Below are 19,062 nucleotides of genomic sequence, written 5' to 3'. Positions count from 1 at the left end.
TTATGCGATGCAGTTGGAATTGCTCTGTAAAATAGTGTTGATGTGAAGTAATTGTGCTGTTTAATATTAGGTTTCTCCTGTGCAGATAAGTGTAAATTACATGCTAGCTTTATAACGTAAACAGAAGTCCCCTTGCAAGGTTTATTGTAATCCTACAGTAACTTGCAAACCAAATAAGCTGACTGTGGTTAATTAACTTTCAGCCATGGAAAGACCATATTTTGGTTTCATCTTCATTGTGATGCTCTCCTGCAATGTACAGAGGGATTTCTTTTGCACTTTAGCTTCTAATTCAAGTGTGCACTGTTGCCTTTAATACAAATGCTAAACAAAGACATGTAGAAATATATTTTTTTTTCTTTCTTTCCTGCCTGTTTGTATGCTGGTAGGATGTGACTGAGAGAAATGGAGCATATTTGTGTTTGATGAGCTATTGTTCTTGTAGAGTTTAGCTGGTTTAATTTTTTCCTCATGGTCAAGGTTCTTACAGTCCACGACAGGAAAAAGTGGCTGGGATAGAAAGACATCACGAAGTTGTGCAAAGGGCATGGTAGATCTTGCAACAGGCCTGCTTGTGGTTGTGTTAGAAACAACTCTGAATAGACAATTCTAAGTTTCTGTGCCTGATCTGTGCATGGTACCTGCTAGAAACTGCTAAAATGCTCATTGTGGTGGTACGTGTATCAGTATCTACCTACAAAGCTCTGAACTATGCATCACTAAGCAGTAAATTGTTTCCATTGCGTTCAAACCAGATCCTGAATTTAAGGAAGCACCACACCAGTTTTCATCACTGCCTTTGGTTGCCTGTACACTTCTGAAATGCTCCTGTTATTAAGCAATTAAAAAAAAACCCATAAGCTTAAAATCGCTACAAATATATTGCGTAAATATTAACACTTTAGAAGATGTTATCTGTTTTAAGTTTTTTTTATGAAAGTTGGATTTTTTTTCTTTTTTTTTTTTTTTCCCTGAAATGTCAGCCTTTGCTAGAAACCAAGTTCTTTGCTTGACAGTACTTTTTCATTGAGTTTTGTCACTTATTTTAATTTATTTTAATTGCATCTATCTGGTTTTAGATGAAATTACTGCAAGCTTCAGACGATTTGGGCCTTTGGTAGTAGACTGGCCTCACAAAGCAGAAAGCAAGTCCTATTTTCCACCAAAAGGTAAGAGAGTTGGAAGGTTCTGACCTGAGTCTTACTCTGGGAAACTGTCTCATCTTTTTCCAAAGGGTATGATTTGCAGTCCCTGTGAACAGATAATTCTACAGTTTCAATGCAGGTTCAGACATGGTTCCTTTACATACCTAGTGTAAAACCTGGGAGTGTTCTTCTAGCTTTGTGCCTGGTTCAGTGCTGGACTCCAGAAGTATCTTCCATATTCCAATTTTCCATATATCACATCAGCGTGTTATAGTTTTATGTGTCATCAATCCTAAGTGCTGTGTTTGCATTTCTATGTGGTTTCCAAAACTGAAATTTGGTCAAATTTTTAAGACTTAATCTCAGATAAAAATGTTCATAGGAAGTTACAGGCAGGATTCAGAAGAATGTGTTTTTATATCTGATCAAGATAATCAATGTTATGTTTATTTCAGTTTTAGGATGTGAACTTCCTATCAAAGCACTAATTATCTTTTTTGATAAAAGATTAAATATTGATTTTTAACTATTTGTAGTGTTGCTGTTAGACTAGATTTTTTTATACCACAAAATGTTGGTAAAGCCATTTGGTGTGTTAAGTAATTAATTATGTAGCTTATCTCTGTACATGTGCAATCATGTATTGGTACATATAAAATAAGTGCAAAAATCTGATCCAGACAGGAGAGCAATGCAGAGATTATTCATTTAGTAAATAATGCAGCAATTCCTTCCTTCCCTGGAAGTGACAAAAGTAGATATAGTGCCTTTATAAACCGATTCACCATTTATTTATCTAATCATCTATACTGAGAAAAAGACAGAATTATTATCCCAGATAGATCCTCTAAAGAGTGGGAAAATGGAATTAAAAGTATTTGAATAGTATTTATGAACATTACCTGGAAATTCTAAGACAAAGAGACTTTGGCTTTTTTGATTGTCAGCCTGGTACACCAAGATACTGTGAAGTTACATTTGATTATCCTAAGGAGTGCATCTCTCTTCATAAATTACCAAGAGAAATTCTTGAGAAGCTCTTTGAGGAAGATGCATTTCACAGAGTCTGTGATGAATATTTAGAAGAGGGAAGATGTAATATATTCTTACCTGAAAGGAATGGATTCTGGTGTTCATTTCCAATGAGACAGTCCTGTCTCAGCACCTGAACATTTTAAGGATATATTTCCAGTCTCCTCATTTAATTAAGCTTTTTGATATAGCTGGAATATTCATAATTACCACAGGGGGAAAAAAAAACTGTATTGTAAGCAGAGCTTCTTAAAAGCAGAGAATACAAACAGAACTTCAGTCTGTTCATCTAGTAAATTCAGGAAACACTTGCAAAATAAGTGTTCATTTCCCATGATTAGCTGATCCTTATTTGAAATTTCATAGCACTTACTGTTCTTTAATCTTAAAACTTTATTCTCATTTTCAGTTTACTACATTATTCAATATTGTCGTGTAATGTAGCCTAACACATTTAAAATACAGTGTAGGTTTCTCTTTGTAGATATTCTGGAACTATAGCTTACTATTAACTGCTGAATATTACTGTGCTTGTATCTGGTTTTTTCAGTGCAATAGATATGGCCCATGATTATTTTGTAGAAAAATTTCCTTTAAAATTGTCTTTGTTAAGTATTACTTGTGTGTGCAGGGAAGAACCGTTTATTCATATATTTAAGATGTCTGGAACTGCTAAAGATAGGCTTGAATACTAAGAAAGCTTTGAGACCGATCATTAATTAGCAATTTAGAAATATATACTATATGAGCCCAAAGAGCTGTGTGGGAGTTTTTGTGTTTGGGGGTTTTTTTGTTTGTTTGGTTTGGTTCGGGGTTTTTGGTGTTTTGGTGGGGTTTTGTTGGGGGTTTTTTTTGGTTTTGTTTTGTTTTTTACTTTTAATGTCCAATTTCTTATAGGTTAGTCTGCGTGGAAGCAGTTCAGTGTATATATTTTTGTTTGTTCAATCTCATAAGAGATTTGTATAGTTTTACTTTCCAAAGACATCTCAGAATTACCAAGTTCTGGGCTGATTTACGTAATAGTCTTCTCCATGGTGAAGAGATACAGCCTGCTTTTTTTCTACTCATATTCAGTTTTCCAGGCTGTGGTTTGTTCCAGGATCTCTGCTTACAGAGGGAAGGCCAAGTTCATAATAAATATTTCCTTGCTTGAAGAAATGCAAAAAGTGTCCTGATCCATCAAGGCTGGCTGCCTCTTGAGAAACGCCAACTGCTTGTTCTTAACTAATTACATTTTCTATTGGTTCACCACAAAATTAGGCCCAAAGAAAACAGGCATTTTTAAAACTTCACACTGATCTTAGAAGTAAACTCTGTTCTGAAGCAGAAAAAAGTTCTGTTGAGACCAAAGTACAAGGTCTGTAAGTGATCTATCAACTGTAATGGATAATTTCTTCCTTTCTGGATTGCCACTGTTTGTCATAACTCTATTATTACATAGTTGGCAAATACACTTATTTATGAAACAATACACGTGTCCAAAGCAACTTGCTAAGGTGAGGAGTCCTTTTTATGATGATGAATCTCTCAAAAAAGTGGCGGCGTGAGGAGGTGCAAATCCAAATAAGGCTTTTCAAAATATGCCCTGTTGTTTGTGTGATCTGTGCTATTTATAGTCCATATCAAACAGAGGATAATCTGATTTCAACAGGACAGAATCCCCAGCTTTCCTGATTGTCTGGGTGTTTCCATTGCCTTCTATCACAGCAGTGGTGCAGTAGCTTTGTTTATCCAGGGTTCTTAACTGCTGATTTAGAACTGACTGAAAAATTTGGGTTGAAAATATTCTCTTTCTAGTTGAAGAAGCAAAACTCCAGGTCCATCTAATATCTGTTTAACTTATTACCACCTTATATGATCATACTAGGTAGGGATGAACTCTGGATTCAGGCAAGTCACTGTCTTCATGTGTGATTAGTGTCTAAGCTTTCTTTAATCAGTGGGAATGTGGCCCACACAGTCAGTGTAGTATAGGGCGCTATTCAGGTCATCGTAACATGGGCACCTTGAGCTTCATTCGTTTACCCAAAATGAGGATATCTGAAAGAGTTTACACAGATCTTGCAAATGTGGCATGGCACCTGTTGAAGACCCACACCATTCTGGAGCAGCAGCTGAAGGTTGGGGACAGTCCTGCAGAGGGTAGAGAGTGGTAGACGCCTCCGTGTCCCACTCAGTCAGCTGGGTAACTGTCCAGGATCTCTGCTCTACAGAGGGAGCTTAAACACAGTCGCTGCAGAAATATCGAAACAGGTGGTTGGATCTGGAAGTGAATCCTACTCTTCCCTACTCAGAAGTGCCTCAGCAAGCAGCTATATTACAATTGTATCAGCCTGCATTTTTTCACTTCAAGTGTATTTTGGAGTTAATTCTCCATCAAAGATTACTAAACTGAATGAGTGAAAGATTAATTAATATGGTGATGAGATCTCTTTAAAGAGGAGTAGATAAAATGTTATATGTCCTTCCCAAGTGTGAATTATTCACATCATCAGATGTAGATCCACTGTCTGTATTAACCTGCAGTTTACACCGATTCTTTCTGATTTAAGCTAAGGCACAACATTCTGTGGGCAAGAACTGCACTGAGGCCATTTAGTCTCCTCTGGGGAGAGTCTGTGAAGACATTAGAGGAGCCAACCCCAAAACAAAATCCAGCTGTGCTTTCTGTCACAGATAGTGCCATGCTGGCTTGCACTAATTCTCGTGACTCCTTTTCAAAGCCACTAGAGATAGGAATTAACTAGAGTTTGATAGAACTGAAAGCTGCTCTCCAATTTCTACACAGAGTATGCATAGCAGAAGCATCCTCCGTCTGGTAAACGTCCATATTACTATGAAATAAAGAAATCATACATTGCTCAGGAAATTGTGTTAGCTACCAGTGTGAATCTAGTCTAGAATGCTTTACTTTTGATTGTCCTTTATCTAGTAAATACAAAAAATGAAAGTGTTTTATTCGGTGATACAGCTAGGACTCTTCAAACTTATCTGATGGGCTTTCTGTTTCCAGTGCTAACCCAATCAATACATAAAAAAGAAGAAAAAATAATAATTTCTTGGTCGTTTCATTAAGAGAGACGTCAGCTTAGAGTAAGGATGACTATAAACCGTGCAGTACCTTTAGATATCAGGAAATGTAGTTCTGAAGCCAATTATCAACTCCAGAAAGATTTGTTTATTATTTAAGGTAATTTTCTGAGGACAGGTATTATCAAAGTCACCCACACTGCTTGCCTTTGAAAATAAGAGTATTAGTAATAGTTCACCTGCTATGCAGAGCAATTCAGTCAAGTGATAAACACTGACATGGGATACCTAAATTTTGTCTCCCACAGGAGGTATAAATTCTAGTAGAGGTGCACATGAACTAGAAATTTGTATCAAACTGTTTCATCTAATACTTTCCACCTTGTGAGATATATACAAAACATACAAGCTTTGTCTCTTGGCAAGTAATATCTGATCATGACGTGCTACTGTCAATGTATTTATGACTCAAAGGTATAAAGCAGCTTCCTTCAAAGAAAACTATTGGAGTAGCTTTGCTTTTCTATTGTGAACAGACTTGACTGATGTGGTACACCAAAAAAAAAACCAAGAAACTAGCAAGTTAAGCTGTATTGTAGTACAGTAAAACACCTCCTGCTCTTCACCCTGCTTCCCCACCATGTTTCACTGTGACATGTACTTTCTATCACACATGTATTAATAATTGTATTATTGCAAAAAGACTAGTTAAGTATTGATCTTTGTCATCATACTTACGCACATCAGGTGTAGTAGGATATAGTAACACTAGTTGTGCCCTCATCAAATTCCAATATCTGAATTTTCTACCTTTTTACAAGCTGCCACAGTTAAGCATATTAATAGCTGCAGACATACAGGTCATGGATCGCATGGAGACACCATCTTCATGTATCGGGAGCTATATGGCAGTACCCTTCGTTTGCTCTGGGATAAAAACTGACGGAAAACCAGCATCTGGCAAAATATTTTTCTTATTTGTGCCTGTGAGTCTTCATGTGTATATCTGATCCCTTAGTTGGTATCGTGTGCATTCAGCCCTCCCTTTGATTAATCAAGTTTTTGCATTCTTGTACTGAGCTCTCCGTTCAGACAGGAGTGTGTGTGCCTGGCTGCCATACAAGTAAGGACAGTTCCATGAGTCTGGTCTCACGTGCCCATGCCAGTCTGCACATGCCTTCATGCAGTGAGTTTTGCATGGGTAATATGTGGATTTTAAATTCAAAGATAAATACTGAAAGGTAGTCGTATTAAAACAGATATTTAATCTAAATAATTACTAATTAGGTTTAAGTTAAACAGATGGTCACTGAAAAATATTGTTTAGCAATGAAAAATGGACTTCACAAGGAAATGTCTCAGGCCAAGCCCAAGATGCCCTATGGCATATTTGTTAAGAAACTAAATAAGATTTACATAAAAATATAGAATACATAAAAACATGTCCTGTGTCTCCTGTAGGAAGCTGTGATAGGACCATGGTATGAGGGGTAAGAAACGAGGTACAAGTTCTTAGAAAGACCGATATAGGCCTTACAGCTTTTTCTTTAAATTCTACTTTGGCTCCCATATATCTGAAGTCAGTCGTGCATTTGTTTCTCTAATCTTCTGTTCTTCGTAACACTTTGATTCTTTAACGCTCTTGAAGATGCGCCCTGCCATCTTTGCCTTGATGAGCTACGTGGTCTATTTGCAGTAAGTAATTGCCAGTGGTTAACCAGCTTCTCTCAGAAATACAGTATCGTTCCCAAAAGGCTTGGTAAAGCAGCAGCACTCCCTCTTGCCAAGCCCACCCTAGAGCAGCTGCTTCAGCATTTACTCTTCCAAGTAATAAAACGTAACTTTGTGTGAAAATTCCACACTCAGTAGTAATCTTGGAAAGAAACATGGATTTATGGTACTCTTGAAGTTCATTTTAGAATATAACCCTAATTGTGCTATAGGGCACCTGTAAAGTAACAAATTTTGTATATATCATTATACCGTAACCGTGAAGATATTCAAATGTGTGAGATTCTGTGCTTGTCTGGCTGTTTTTACTGCAGCATTAAATAAGCATTTTAATTCCTATTTTTGTAGTGTTTGGGAGGCTTGCTGGGTCACTTATGTAACAAAGTACTTTGATCTAATCTCTAGAATAGAGATTAGTCCCTTGTGCCAAGTCGGATTTTCATTGTATAATGTCCGTTGCTGCCAATGAATTATGCTCAGCCTAGACCTCCAGTACATGATAGAGCAGACGTGTTTGCTTTCATTTGGTTATTAGTCTCTCTTGACAATTATTTTAAGGATAGAAGTTCTCTTGATCATGGCAAGGTAGGACAAAGATAACAGCTGACAACAAAGAACTGGTTTGACTTTTTCTTACTTTTGGATGAAACATGTTTGTGTGGAAGAGTCACTGGCAAAGATGATTAAGAAAAATAAAAAAAATAAGAAAAAAAATCAGTTGGTTTGGCTTTTTTTCCAGGTTATGCGTTCCTCCTGTTCCAAGAAGAGAGCTCTGTTCAGGCCCTGATTGACGCCTGCATCGAAGAAGATGGAAAGCTCTATCTGTGTGTTTCCAGTCCTACTATCAAGGACAAGCCAGTAAGTAAGCAGTAGATGGCCTGCAGGCTATAGCTGCCATCTGTCTAAAGCTGCAGTTGAAATGATGACAATGAAAATAATCAAAAGCAAACTATCATTGGCAGAGCTCAACATCTGGAACAGTTGGATGATTTTGAAATTGTAGTGTTTTGAATTAATAGGATTAAAACAGAACACCTAGACCTGCTAAGCTAATGGAGTTATGACTGTTTGACAGTTTATATAGGCTGATGAATATCCACGATGTAGTGAAATGTAAAGTAGCGTACAATTTCCTTTCCCGATTTAATAGGTTCAAATCCGTCCCTGGAATCTAAGTGACAGTGACTTTGTGATGGATGGTTCCCAGCCACTTGATCCTCGAAAAACAATTTTTGTTGGAGGAGTCCCTAGACCTTTAAGAGCTGGTGAGTATAATCTGTGGCTATTTTAAAAAGTAGGACATTATTGGAAATAATTTGAACCGTGCATACTTTTGTATAGCTATGTATGGATAGAGATAAATACATATAAAAATAGAAGACTGTCATGATAGTTATAACCACAGTAACAATATTCATGTATTCCTACATTTCTCTAGTGACTGCTTTTATCTGGATTTGCGCATAAATCAGTGTTCATCATTGAGATTTACTGGAAACTGTGACATGTCTAAGGCTGTAGAAAAGATTTTGATCATATTAGCAAAACTGTAGTGTAAACTATGTCACGAAAGAGTTTGTTTTTAAAATAATGCTGTGGAAGCCTCTCTGCCATGCTCCATGAGTATGTGGAGCTCTATTTGTACTTGTTTGTCATTATGCATTTACTACTCTACTGCTCTCAAGTTGTGGTTACTCTTGGCAATATGGACAAAGCAAAAACACAGTGATGAAGGAGTAGGAGTAGAGGAGAAAAGGAAGATATTCAGAGAGGTGGCGCAGTCTGAATGGTACAACGCTAAATGAGATTGCAGGACTCTTTCTAGACTATTGTCAGAGTGCATGAAGGAAAAATTACATATTTCCGTAACTGTGGAAGGGGTCATCTACAACCTGGACAGTCTGCTTTGTGAGACTGACTGCAGTTGCCTTTTACAATATTTTTTGTGGCATTCTAGTAAGTAGGTTGAAGCGAATATTGGAAGAAGCAGCATAACGTACAGTGGTTCAAATCACGTTTTCTATTGGAATGACTCCTGGACTTCATTAGTCTTTCATAGTATGTAATAAGCTTTCACATGAAGGATGTAAGAGAACCAAGTGATAGTGCAGATTTGGAGTATAAAGAATCTTAAATTTTTCTGTCTTGGACCTGCACTGCTCAATCTTTTCTGTTATTTTACTTTTAGGACTGTACTTGTGACTGTAGTACAACCTCTATAAATGAGCATAATCATAGGATGTTCCAACTGCAGATTAATTTTTCTTTAAATTCAGTCCAGATACTCCAGATTACCATGTTGAATGTCTGTGCTAGATTTGGTGAATGCATTCTTATGCTTAGCTTTAAAATGCCCTGTATATGTGAAAATGAAACTTCTGTGGCATTGTGAAATAAGAATCGTGGCTTCACAAAAGCAGTAAAACTTCAGCAGATTTTTCAAACAGCTATTGAACATGAATGACTGCTGACAACTTTATACCCTAATACAGAGGATACTAATTCTGAAAAAAAAAATAGTATTTTCCACCTAAATGAATTGCAAAACTAAATTCAGAATGAAATACTACTAGAGAATTGCTAAAATACTAGATCTGTAAAATCTGAGATTGTTTCTATGAACTTCAATATCTCTGGTAAGCATAGCACTGTAGAGATAATGAAGCTCTATTTGGCTGATGGGAAGATGCTAACTACATCTTTAAATTCAAGTAGGACATAGAGCCTTAGGACAGCCAGAGAACATGTACCAAGGAATTTGTGGCACGTGGATCTATTTTATACAGCTTACATTCCATGCCTGCCCAAAGTCTTTTGCTGTAATCCTCTGAAGAAAACTGCCCTGGAATTTCAGTTCCAGGTTATCAAGGACTGCAAGGACTTACAATTCTGTTGTTCCTTGGATGTATGTACCTGCAGTGTGAAAGATCTGTCTGCTGAGTATTTCATCTTATTTAATATGTTTTTATATTTCTTGTTATTACTGTTACTTTGGCTGTCGCAAAATTAATTATTAAAAGTAACTTTACTAGTATTTTTAAATACAGGCATATTATGTAAAGTTTGTACTGTAAGAACAGTTTAAGTGAGCATTATTTTGTTTCTTAATAGTGGAATTGGCTATGATCATGGACCGTCTCTATGGTGGAGTTTGTTACGCAGGAATTGATACTGACCCTGAGCTGAAATACCCAAAAGGTGCTGGACGTGTTGCTTTTTCCAATCAGCAGAGTTACATTGCTGCCATCAGTGCTCGGTTTGTTCAACTTCAGCATGGCGATATTGATAAACGAGTAAGTTACACAGAAATTTAAAAAAATATATATATAGTGCTGATCTATAAAGGTACTTCTCAGGATGTGATAATATTCCATTTGTTTGGCTTTCATGCTAGCTTCTCCATTTCTTTTAGTATTCATGTAACTTCACTAGTTCTAAGAGTGAAACCGTGAATGCCCCCAAACGAACAACACGTATTCCACAGAGCGGCAGTTTGTTGCTTGGACATATGTTAGACCATATGTTCTTTCCATCCTGAAGTTCCTAGTTTTGTTGTGTTTGGGCAAAGGACTTGAAAAAATCTTTTTCTCTCCCTTTTTCTAATGAAACTAAATACTATAATAATTCCTTTGTCATTCATAGGAAGCCCTAGTATTCATTGGTTTCAGATGAGCTTTATATTTGCAGCTGCCCTTAATTTCAGCCCTAATTGTCAGTGCTCAGCATTTCAGAACATCAATCAAGCTCAACACCTAAACTACGAAATGTCTTGTCCTTTCTGTTTGAGAGTCTTCTTGGTATTTACCATTGTACATTTCTGGTTGCTTCAGATGTTTATTGCTAGCTAAAGCAGAACTAACGTTTTATTAAGAAGACCAGGCAACTTAATTACTCCTAATTGGAAGTATAAGAGTAGCAAAGAAAACTGGCATCTAAAATATGTCAGTTTTACATGTCACTTGTTTTGATGTCAAGAGCTGCAGATCTCACTAGTATTAACAGGTGTTCTTTTAAAAAAAAAAAACAAAAAAAACCCCACGGTGTTAGAGGAAGGAGGATTGAGTTAAGTAAAGTAGTTCAAGGTCCAGTCTCCTCTACAGATCAAAGGCATGGGAAAAAGAAAGTAGTACAGTTAACAGAAGTCTGCCGCAGGGAGGTAGAGTGTACTTCTCCCCTTTCAAATAGAGTAATACAGCTTTACATCTGTCTCTCAGATACCAGTTGCCTAGTGAGCTGAAAATCCCCAAACATGGTCCTTTCCAGAGGATGAGGGGATCTGAATGTGGGTGGTGAACTAGGCTTCACATCACGATGAGATGGCTACGTGTCACTGGTGGGATTGCTGTCCTTGTGACTTGCAGCTGACTTTGACTAATAGCTCTGCCTTTTGGCTAATTGCGTAACGGGAAAAATGGCTTTGACACTGTCAGGGGATATAAAACTATTAATCATCTTGTATTTAGGCAAAATGGGATTAAGGACCAGAACCCCTTCTAAAGTGCTAAATGGGTCAGTAAGCTTCAGAATCAGGTGTGCTTCAGGAACCATTTATAGTGCTTTTGGCTGTTAAGTGACCTAACTTTAGAGGCGGGCAGTTGGGTCCCATCTAATCTAGTTCTCCCTCAAAGGTGGGAGACATGGACTTGACCCCTGTAAACTAGGGAACATTTTTATCTTGGTCTTCGTCTTCCCATGGGGGTGCCCTTTGTAGTGGAGGAGCATGTGGCAGACTGGCAGTGCCATCTCATAGGAGAAAGGAAGGCATGAACCTGCCTTGGAAGGCTGCACTTCCATGTAGTAGGTTTGTTTTAGGGTTTTTTGGAAGGTTTGGGCTTTTTTTTATGACAGCTCACCAGAGATTTTAAGGGCTTTTTGGATGCTGAGCAGGCATCTGAAATGGCAGTGCTTTCTGTTTGCGGAGAAAGGGATATAACTTGTTAATGTGTGATATAGCACCGAAATACCTAAAGGGGGCTGGGCAGTAAATCTCCAGCAAAACAGCAGCCATGTACTGCAGGCTTCTTGGAGCTTGAACAGGATCGGGGGGGGAAATCTGCCCTAAATACTAGATTTCAGAAGCACAGCATTTGAGTTGTATCCTGGAGTATTTCACTTGCAAAATATAGCACTGTCAAATCTAAGTATTTTAATAAGTTTGTCTTTAAACCTTTTACTGGGGGAGGTTGTGAACTTCTTTGTTTATTTCAAAGGTGTTTTAATCTTTACTTTTTAAATTATCTTACCTAATCAAATCACATGGTCAATCCTTATTATTTGTATAATTATATAGATGTATTTATAAAACCCGGCCTTACTGAGGAGTAATAGAGAACAGCCCCTTTTTAGGGAAGCTGTTTCTGAAAGTATGAAAAAAGCTATTTTCAGAAATATTTTTTGCTTCATGGAGTTTATACACTAATGCCTTTTCAGGCTCTGAAAATATTCTGAAATCAGTATTACTGTTCCTTTATAGATGAGCAAGCAATTTGTATAAATATGTAAACCACAGTTTTTGTAAATAAGCAAGATAGTCCTACTTCAGGTACTGCCTTCATCTGAGATATGTATGTAGGCTGGCCAGTGAAACAATATATTACATATTTCACTGAAGTCTTGGGGGCAGGCTGTTTTTCTGCCCTTTACCTTTATATACCAGTTATATCCAGTTTCTGTAGACCTGCTGTCCTTTCACATTCTTTTCATAACCAGTTTTGTCTGTGTAAAAGTCTTTTTCATTGCTAAATTTTGCAGTTCACCTGCTTATCTTTCTGATCTTTAGTTCAAAGTATTTATAGCAATTTTTTTGCACATACCTTTTCCTGCCTTAATTGGAAATCTTAGTCTCACAGTCACTTAACAGATATTGTCTGGGATCTTAACTTCTTCCTTGCTGAAGTACTCTGAGCTTCTCTCCAGTTCTTTTGATGTGTAGATGTGTTTAGTTTCTCTAGCAGATGTTTTTCTTCAGTAAAGTGCTCCTCATCCTGGTTTACCATAGATGAAAGCTCAGCTCCAAACATTTCCTTGAAACTCATTTGGAGTTTCAGCTCCAAACTATTCTTTAAAAGTTGTTAGCTTTCACATGCCAGCAGTCTGCATCCACGTCATGTAATACTTCCATTCCCCAAAGTGTTTCCCTAATACATTTGAAATAATCTTCGCACCGATCTCAGTGCATTAGTGCACCGAAGCTTGAAATATCTGCTTCTTTGTGCTTTCGGTAACTTCGAAACACAAACACAGTTACTGCATAAGGTACCTGTTTATTGGAAAGTTTGAGTGTACTTTGTGATAAGACAGGTGGTTGTAGTGAAATGAGAAGTAGAGCTTATACTGAATACAGATTACTGGAAGAAGCGTACTCTGTTTCAGACGTGGATGTGTTTGACACATCAGGTGCGACCTCTCCTCCTGAAGCTAAAAACATGAAGGCTCCTCTTCTGTACAACTTTTGGGTGTGCAGCTGTATGTGTAAATTGTTTCCTCTGGAGACACAACGGAAAAAACAGCATTTTAAAGTTCTTATTATTTCAAACGTATTCTGTTTGAGTATAGTACATAAAGTCAATATCTATATGTAGCATTCTTCTCAGGTAATGATAGGTCAGAAAAAAAATCTCTTACAGAAATGAGTTATAGTATGAACTGGAATAAGTTTTTTGCTAACAAAAGGCAGAAGATACTGTCTTTAAAAGTGAGGAAAATGTGGAAGACAACAATACATTCCTTAATGATGGAGTCAACTCATTTTGTGTTTTATTATGAAGTTCTTCCTGTCTGATCACAGTCTGTAACAGTTGAGTTACGCAAAGACATAATGCAAATTTACCGCTGGACTCCTGCCATTTTTCCACTCTGGCGGTCAGATGAGTTTGGGAGAAAGAAACTGGGTAGGACAGGTGTTTCTAGTAGTCTGTAGACTTGCAAAAGGGTCTTTAAAAAATATTTTCAGAAATTGAATGCAAATTTCTGTGCAGCTCAAAGCCACAAAAAGGGAAAGTAACAGATGACCAAAATCTGTAGCTCCAAATTTGACCATATTTTAGTAACAGGGAGTGAATTTAAAGGGAACAGGGGTGCTACAAGACCTGTATTCCAGCCTGCAGAAAGTACTTTTAATTTGCACGCAAAAGTAGTACATGCAGAGACTTATTTTTTAAAAAAAAGTTAATATATAAATGCTTACATTCTTGTATGTCCAATTCTTTTTGCTAAACAGTATAGAATTGGATGTCATGTTGGGGTGCATTGAGGCGCTGACGAGGTTGGTTGGGAGACCTTTGGGCTTGTTTGTGTGTTTTCTACACATACTTCGATATTCTCATTTGCCAAGAACATCCTTCCAGAATAAATTAAGGGGAGGTTCCGATGTAGCTATTTGTTACATATATAGTATACTTCTAAAGATCTGTCTTGAAGTGTTCTGCTTAGTGTATGGATAGATCGGTAGCTGATAAATGATAAAGAGTAATAACCGATTAGTTAGATGAAGGCGTTGATGGGTCTGATTTCAGACTTAGGTTTTGTTTTTTAAAACAGAAAAAAACTGAATGCTCTCATATAACTTTTAAGTAGGAATTGTTAACTAGAATTGTTTCTTTTTTACTCCAACAGGTGGAGGTAAAGCCATACGTGTTGGATGACCAGATGTGTGACGAGTGCCAGGGCGCGCGATGCGGTGGGAAGTTTGCTCCTTTCTTTTGTGCCAATGTCACTTGCCTGCAGTATTACTGTGAGTTTTGTTGGGCAAATATCCACTCTCGTGCAGGACGTGAGTTCCATAAGCCATTGGTAAAGGAGGGGGCTGACCGCCCACGTCAGATCCACTTCCGCTGGAATTGAACATGGTGAACCAGCATCTCCACAAGGAAAGAAGGGTGCATGTGGCTTACTGTGTTTGAAGATACTGACATGCAGAAGAAATAAGTGCATTCTTCTGCTTTTCACCCCAGCTATCAATACATGCATCTTTATCAGCAGCCAAAACACTACAAGCCTCTTGTTTTTCACCAAAACCCTACATCTCAGGCTTACTAATTTTTGTGATATTTTCATGTTAAAATAAAATGTTTTTTTGTATTTTCTCCAAGTTATTTTTATATGTAAAGTTAAAACTAGATATGAGAATGTTTTTGCGTAGGGGCACACAGTCTGCTGCTATATTTAGTGGGTGAAGCGTGCACTTATTTCTAAACATGGGTTTTTAACTTCAAGATCTGCCCCAGTAATTTACCAAAGGTAGCAAAATAGTGAAGATGGAATATGTCTGCTACAAAAAGCTTATTTTTATTGTTGTTGCTATTTTCAGTGTATACATAAACTAAAAATTAGGGTTGATTTTTTGCTCTCCATTTTGACTTGCAAGAAATAATACCTCAAGATAATCCGATTTATTAGCTATTTTTAAACATTTTTAATCACAAGCTGTATTAGCTTTGCTGCTATATAGGTGTTATGTGTAATGCCACCTATTAATACGGGATTGAAACGTTTAAGACACACTGCATTACAGATTAAATGCAGGCAGCACAATATGGCCTAAACTGCCATAGTTTTAGAATGTGAAAAAATTGCATGTTTACTTACCTGTATACACCATATGCATGCACTAGAACTATTAATTAACAAGAGGCGAGTTATTGCAAATGTTCAAAAAAGGCTCTCTTGAAACTAGGTAGCATGAGCAAATTTACAAAATTTGTTACAAAAAACAAAACTTGCATGCATTATTGTGACTGAAGTAAAAAAATGTCCTACCTGTGTACAATATGCAAATTAGTTTTAGACTAGAAAGTGCAGCCACTTTGTGACCTGGTCAGTAGTGGAATTCAATTTTATGCAGACTGGATGTAATATTGTAATCCCTGTGCAATTTTGTGATGTGTGCTTCTACTTAATGTGGCGTGACGTAGTATAGATACAAGTTTGAGTAAAAAGCTAGCGTTTAAAGAATTCTTTTAAGCCCCCTTGGTTGTTCATGGTTAAGATTTCCTCTACAAACCAAAGATGGCCAGCACACTGCTAACCAGTCACCAAATGTGAAACCCATGGCAAATGCATACAAAAATAGACTTATACGAGAACACGTAACGCTTTAGAAATTCAATCTAAGTCAAAATGGAGAAGGTGTAAAAGATACAGACGGCTAGTTGCATAACAAACTAAATTTTACCTTTAAGACAACAGTGAAATTTGGCTTGAAGAAATCTTGCTTACATGTTTGACCTGTGTGCGTTGTGGTCTTCTGTCAAACCGGGGTCACTGTTGCATGAAAAGTAGCTACTTGACAGTCAAGGATAGTGTTTTTATTTTAATGAAGGAGTTCCAGTAACGATGTTGCTTGCATCTTTTGGCAAACAGATGTAGTTAGGACAGAGGCAATATTTAACTCAACACTAGCAGTGTTTTTGTCTCAGAGCATTTTTAATGCAACTAGCCCCTGCTTTTTACCGGAACAAGCAATTATTCTGCAGTCTAAGCAAGCACTCAATGGTAAATGTTGTAATGCAGAATTAAGAGCCTGATGCTAGAGCTGTAATTACAAGGGTGTTGTTCTTCGCAATCCCTTGGGACAATCCTTCGTGTGAGCAAAGTGTTGATCTTCTCTTGGTTGTCTACGGTGTGCTTTTTTGTACTGTACAATATGTGGTTCATGTCTAACTCTGCTGTTTTATTGTGGTTGTGGTTCAAGTTTTTAATGTTTAAAGTTGATGCTGTTTTAAGAAGAGCTTTTTACTAATTTATTTGTCAATGTTCCCTATTTGTTACCTAACCATGATCCTCCAGATTTCTTGGAGTATTCTTTTCTAACCTTAACCCTGCCAAACCTTGATCCATTTTGACATTTGTTATGCACTATTTTTATATCTCTGTGAGAGATTTTTTCCAACAGTCAGCTATTTTAAGGCACACTTTTTTTGACTGATGACATCTCCGTTGCTATACCTCAATTTTTGGAATTTAGAAAAGAAATCAGTAGTTTTGCAATGTTAATTATTTAGATATAATTTAATTCTGCAGATTTTTTTAAACTTTATTTTCATATTTTCTGCTTAATGTTTAAAATTGAAGAGCCTTTAAATATATTAAATAATGAACACTAATATGAAAATAGTAAAAAATTGAAATAATTGGAGATGTTGGAAATTGCTTTCCCTGTTTAAGTGGAACTACGTAAGTGGGTCACAGGGGGACAAACAGGGAATGCCCTTTTTTGGCATGGGTAAAAATAACTGAAATGTCTGATTTTACTTGTCACTTCATTTCTGGAGCAATTCAACTTATGGTTGTCGTACCCTGCACCACCTCCTTTTTTTCTTTTCTTTTTTTTTTCTTTTTTTTTAATATACTACGTTCTTATTTTCTAGCTGTTGAACACTGTATTTGATTTTTTTTTTTTACAGATCATATTTATTTTACTATTTTTGTAGAAGATTGCTAGTTAGTTTGATTGTATTTTTGTATTTTTAAAGCTTCTTCACTTTTGTTCCCCAAATGTGCATATTGCTGCCCATGAGTATGACTGTGGAGGAAAAAAAAACTTTAAAAATCCACACTTTTTGTTAAGAAGGAAACATTTAGCATTTATATATTTGTGTATGGAAAACACTTGATATTTTATCCCTGTTGCATCTGGCTGCACAAGGCCTCTCCTCAAAGATGCTACAAAACTTGAATATAACACATTTTGGAAGGCTGACTAACCTCGATTCTGTGTTGTGATGTGCAATACTGTTTCTAATGTTTGTATAAAAAAATAACAGTGTAAACCTTTTTAATGCAAATTTATTTTTTTCATTGCATATTTTGCAGATTTTATCCACAGTGTCATTTTTTACTGTCAGAAAAGATACCCCTTTTGTCATTGCAACTATTTTTTAAATCCAGAAATCTTTGTACTGATGTAAATGATTGTAGTTATTTTGGATAGTGTTTTGCTAACAAAAGGAGAGACTTTTTTCATGCATATTTCTATTTTGTTTTTTTGGTTTTTATTTTATTTTAATAGTAGTAAAATACTTGGAATAATTTTTCATATTCTTGTCATTAATATTATTTTGTATTTTTATGTGGAAATATATAATTTTATGACGCTAATTGCTAAAGTTTATTTTATGTTGAATTATTTTTGGAGCTGAAATCTTTGTAATATTAAAGCAACTAGTTTCTAATTCCGAGTTTCTGTATAGAATCGCACAAGTGGTTTATGGAGTGTTTGGATTGTAATTATAAATGGTTCTTTGATATGCAAATTAATATTTTCAGTTGATTTTATTTTGTATTCCTAATGGGGTGTTAAAGCAGTTTTTTATTTTTTTCTAAATAAAAAGAGAGCCCATGCTTTTATGGACACTAGGTAATCGCCTTCAGCTTAAAATTTTTTTGTTAAATATTTTAGTTTGTTTTACTGTTATCTTCCAGGTGTCTAAATCTCCAGTCTGTCTGTTGTACTGGTAATTTAACTCTGTAATGGAATAGTTTGCTGCCAACTATTTATATTAAGTAATTTTTAAATATTTGTAATATTGTTGACTGACTAATAAACTATTAAGTTATTGGCACGTTTCTTTTGTAATTTTGTGTCTTGTGCAACTCTTTAACAAAATGCTGTTCATTATGGAAATGGAAGAGCAGTTACTCAGTCTCACGAGGAAAAACTTGAAGGCCGACAAATTAAAGTCTTGTTATTTATTGTTCCTCTCCCGGATGAGTGAAGGAACCTCTGAACCCTACAAACAGTGTATTTTACAGCTTTTCAAGCAGGATTCTCTCTTGGTTTTCATTGAGAGTTTTACTCACTTCAGATATTTACTCTGCTGTACATCCCGCACACTCCTGCCCTTGAATGCCACTACTGCGTCCTTTCCATCCATGTTTCTGTGGGTTTGGGCAACACAAATCTCTGTCTACCAGATTTGCAACCCCAGACAGTTCCTTTCCGTGCAGGCGGTTCCTTGGCCCGTTCCGCTCAGCGTGGGGCTGTTTGCCGAACTTCTGGTGCAAAGAGCCTCAAGCCAGGTGGGAAAACCCGGCCGAGACCTGGCTCAAGGACAGCATAGCCAGGTCACGCTCTGTGCAGGTAAACCGCAATTTTATGTAATCCTTCACTGTTGGTATTTTTTAA

The 19,062-nt window shown here is 36.6% G+C and overlaps 1 protein-coding gene across 2 annotated transcripts in view; it reads left to right on the top strand.

Moving 5' to 3' along the window:
- Window positions 1-17,896, top strand: part of CPEB2 (cytoplasmic polyadenylation element binding protein 2) — a 54,026-nt gene extending 36,130 nt beyond the window's left edge. For both annotated transcript variants that reach the window (XM_065634202.1, XM_065634201.1), the window contains 5 exons: window positions 1,080-1,169; window positions 7,678-7,796; window positions 8,089-8,203; window positions 10,050-10,231; window positions 14,553-17,896. In XM_065634202.1, the coding sequence (XP_065490274.1) occupies window positions 1,080-1,169; window positions 7,678-7,796; window positions 8,089-8,203; window positions 10,050-10,231; window positions 14,553-14,780 (734 nt within the window). In that variant the 3' untranslated portion in view covers window positions 14,781-17,896. The remainder of the gene's footprint in view (window positions 1-1,079; window positions 1,170-7,677; window positions 7,797-8,088; window positions 8,204-10,049; window positions 10,232-14,552) is intronic.
- The last annotated feature ends 1,166 nt before the right edge of the window (window positions 17,897-19,062 follow it).

The sequence above is a fragment of the Caloenas nicobarica genome, chromosome 4, assembly GCF_036013445.1.
Source record: "Caloenas nicobarica isolate bCalNic1 chromosome 4, bCalNic1.hap1, whole genome shotgun sequence".
In the NCBI taxonomy this organism is placed as follows: domain Eukaryota; kingdom Metazoa; phylum Chordata; class Aves; order Columbiformes; family Columbidae; genus Caloenas; species Caloenas nicobarica.
The sequence above is the reverse complement of the archived record's forward strand: the minus strand, read 5'-3'. Positions and strand labels throughout refer to the sequence as shown.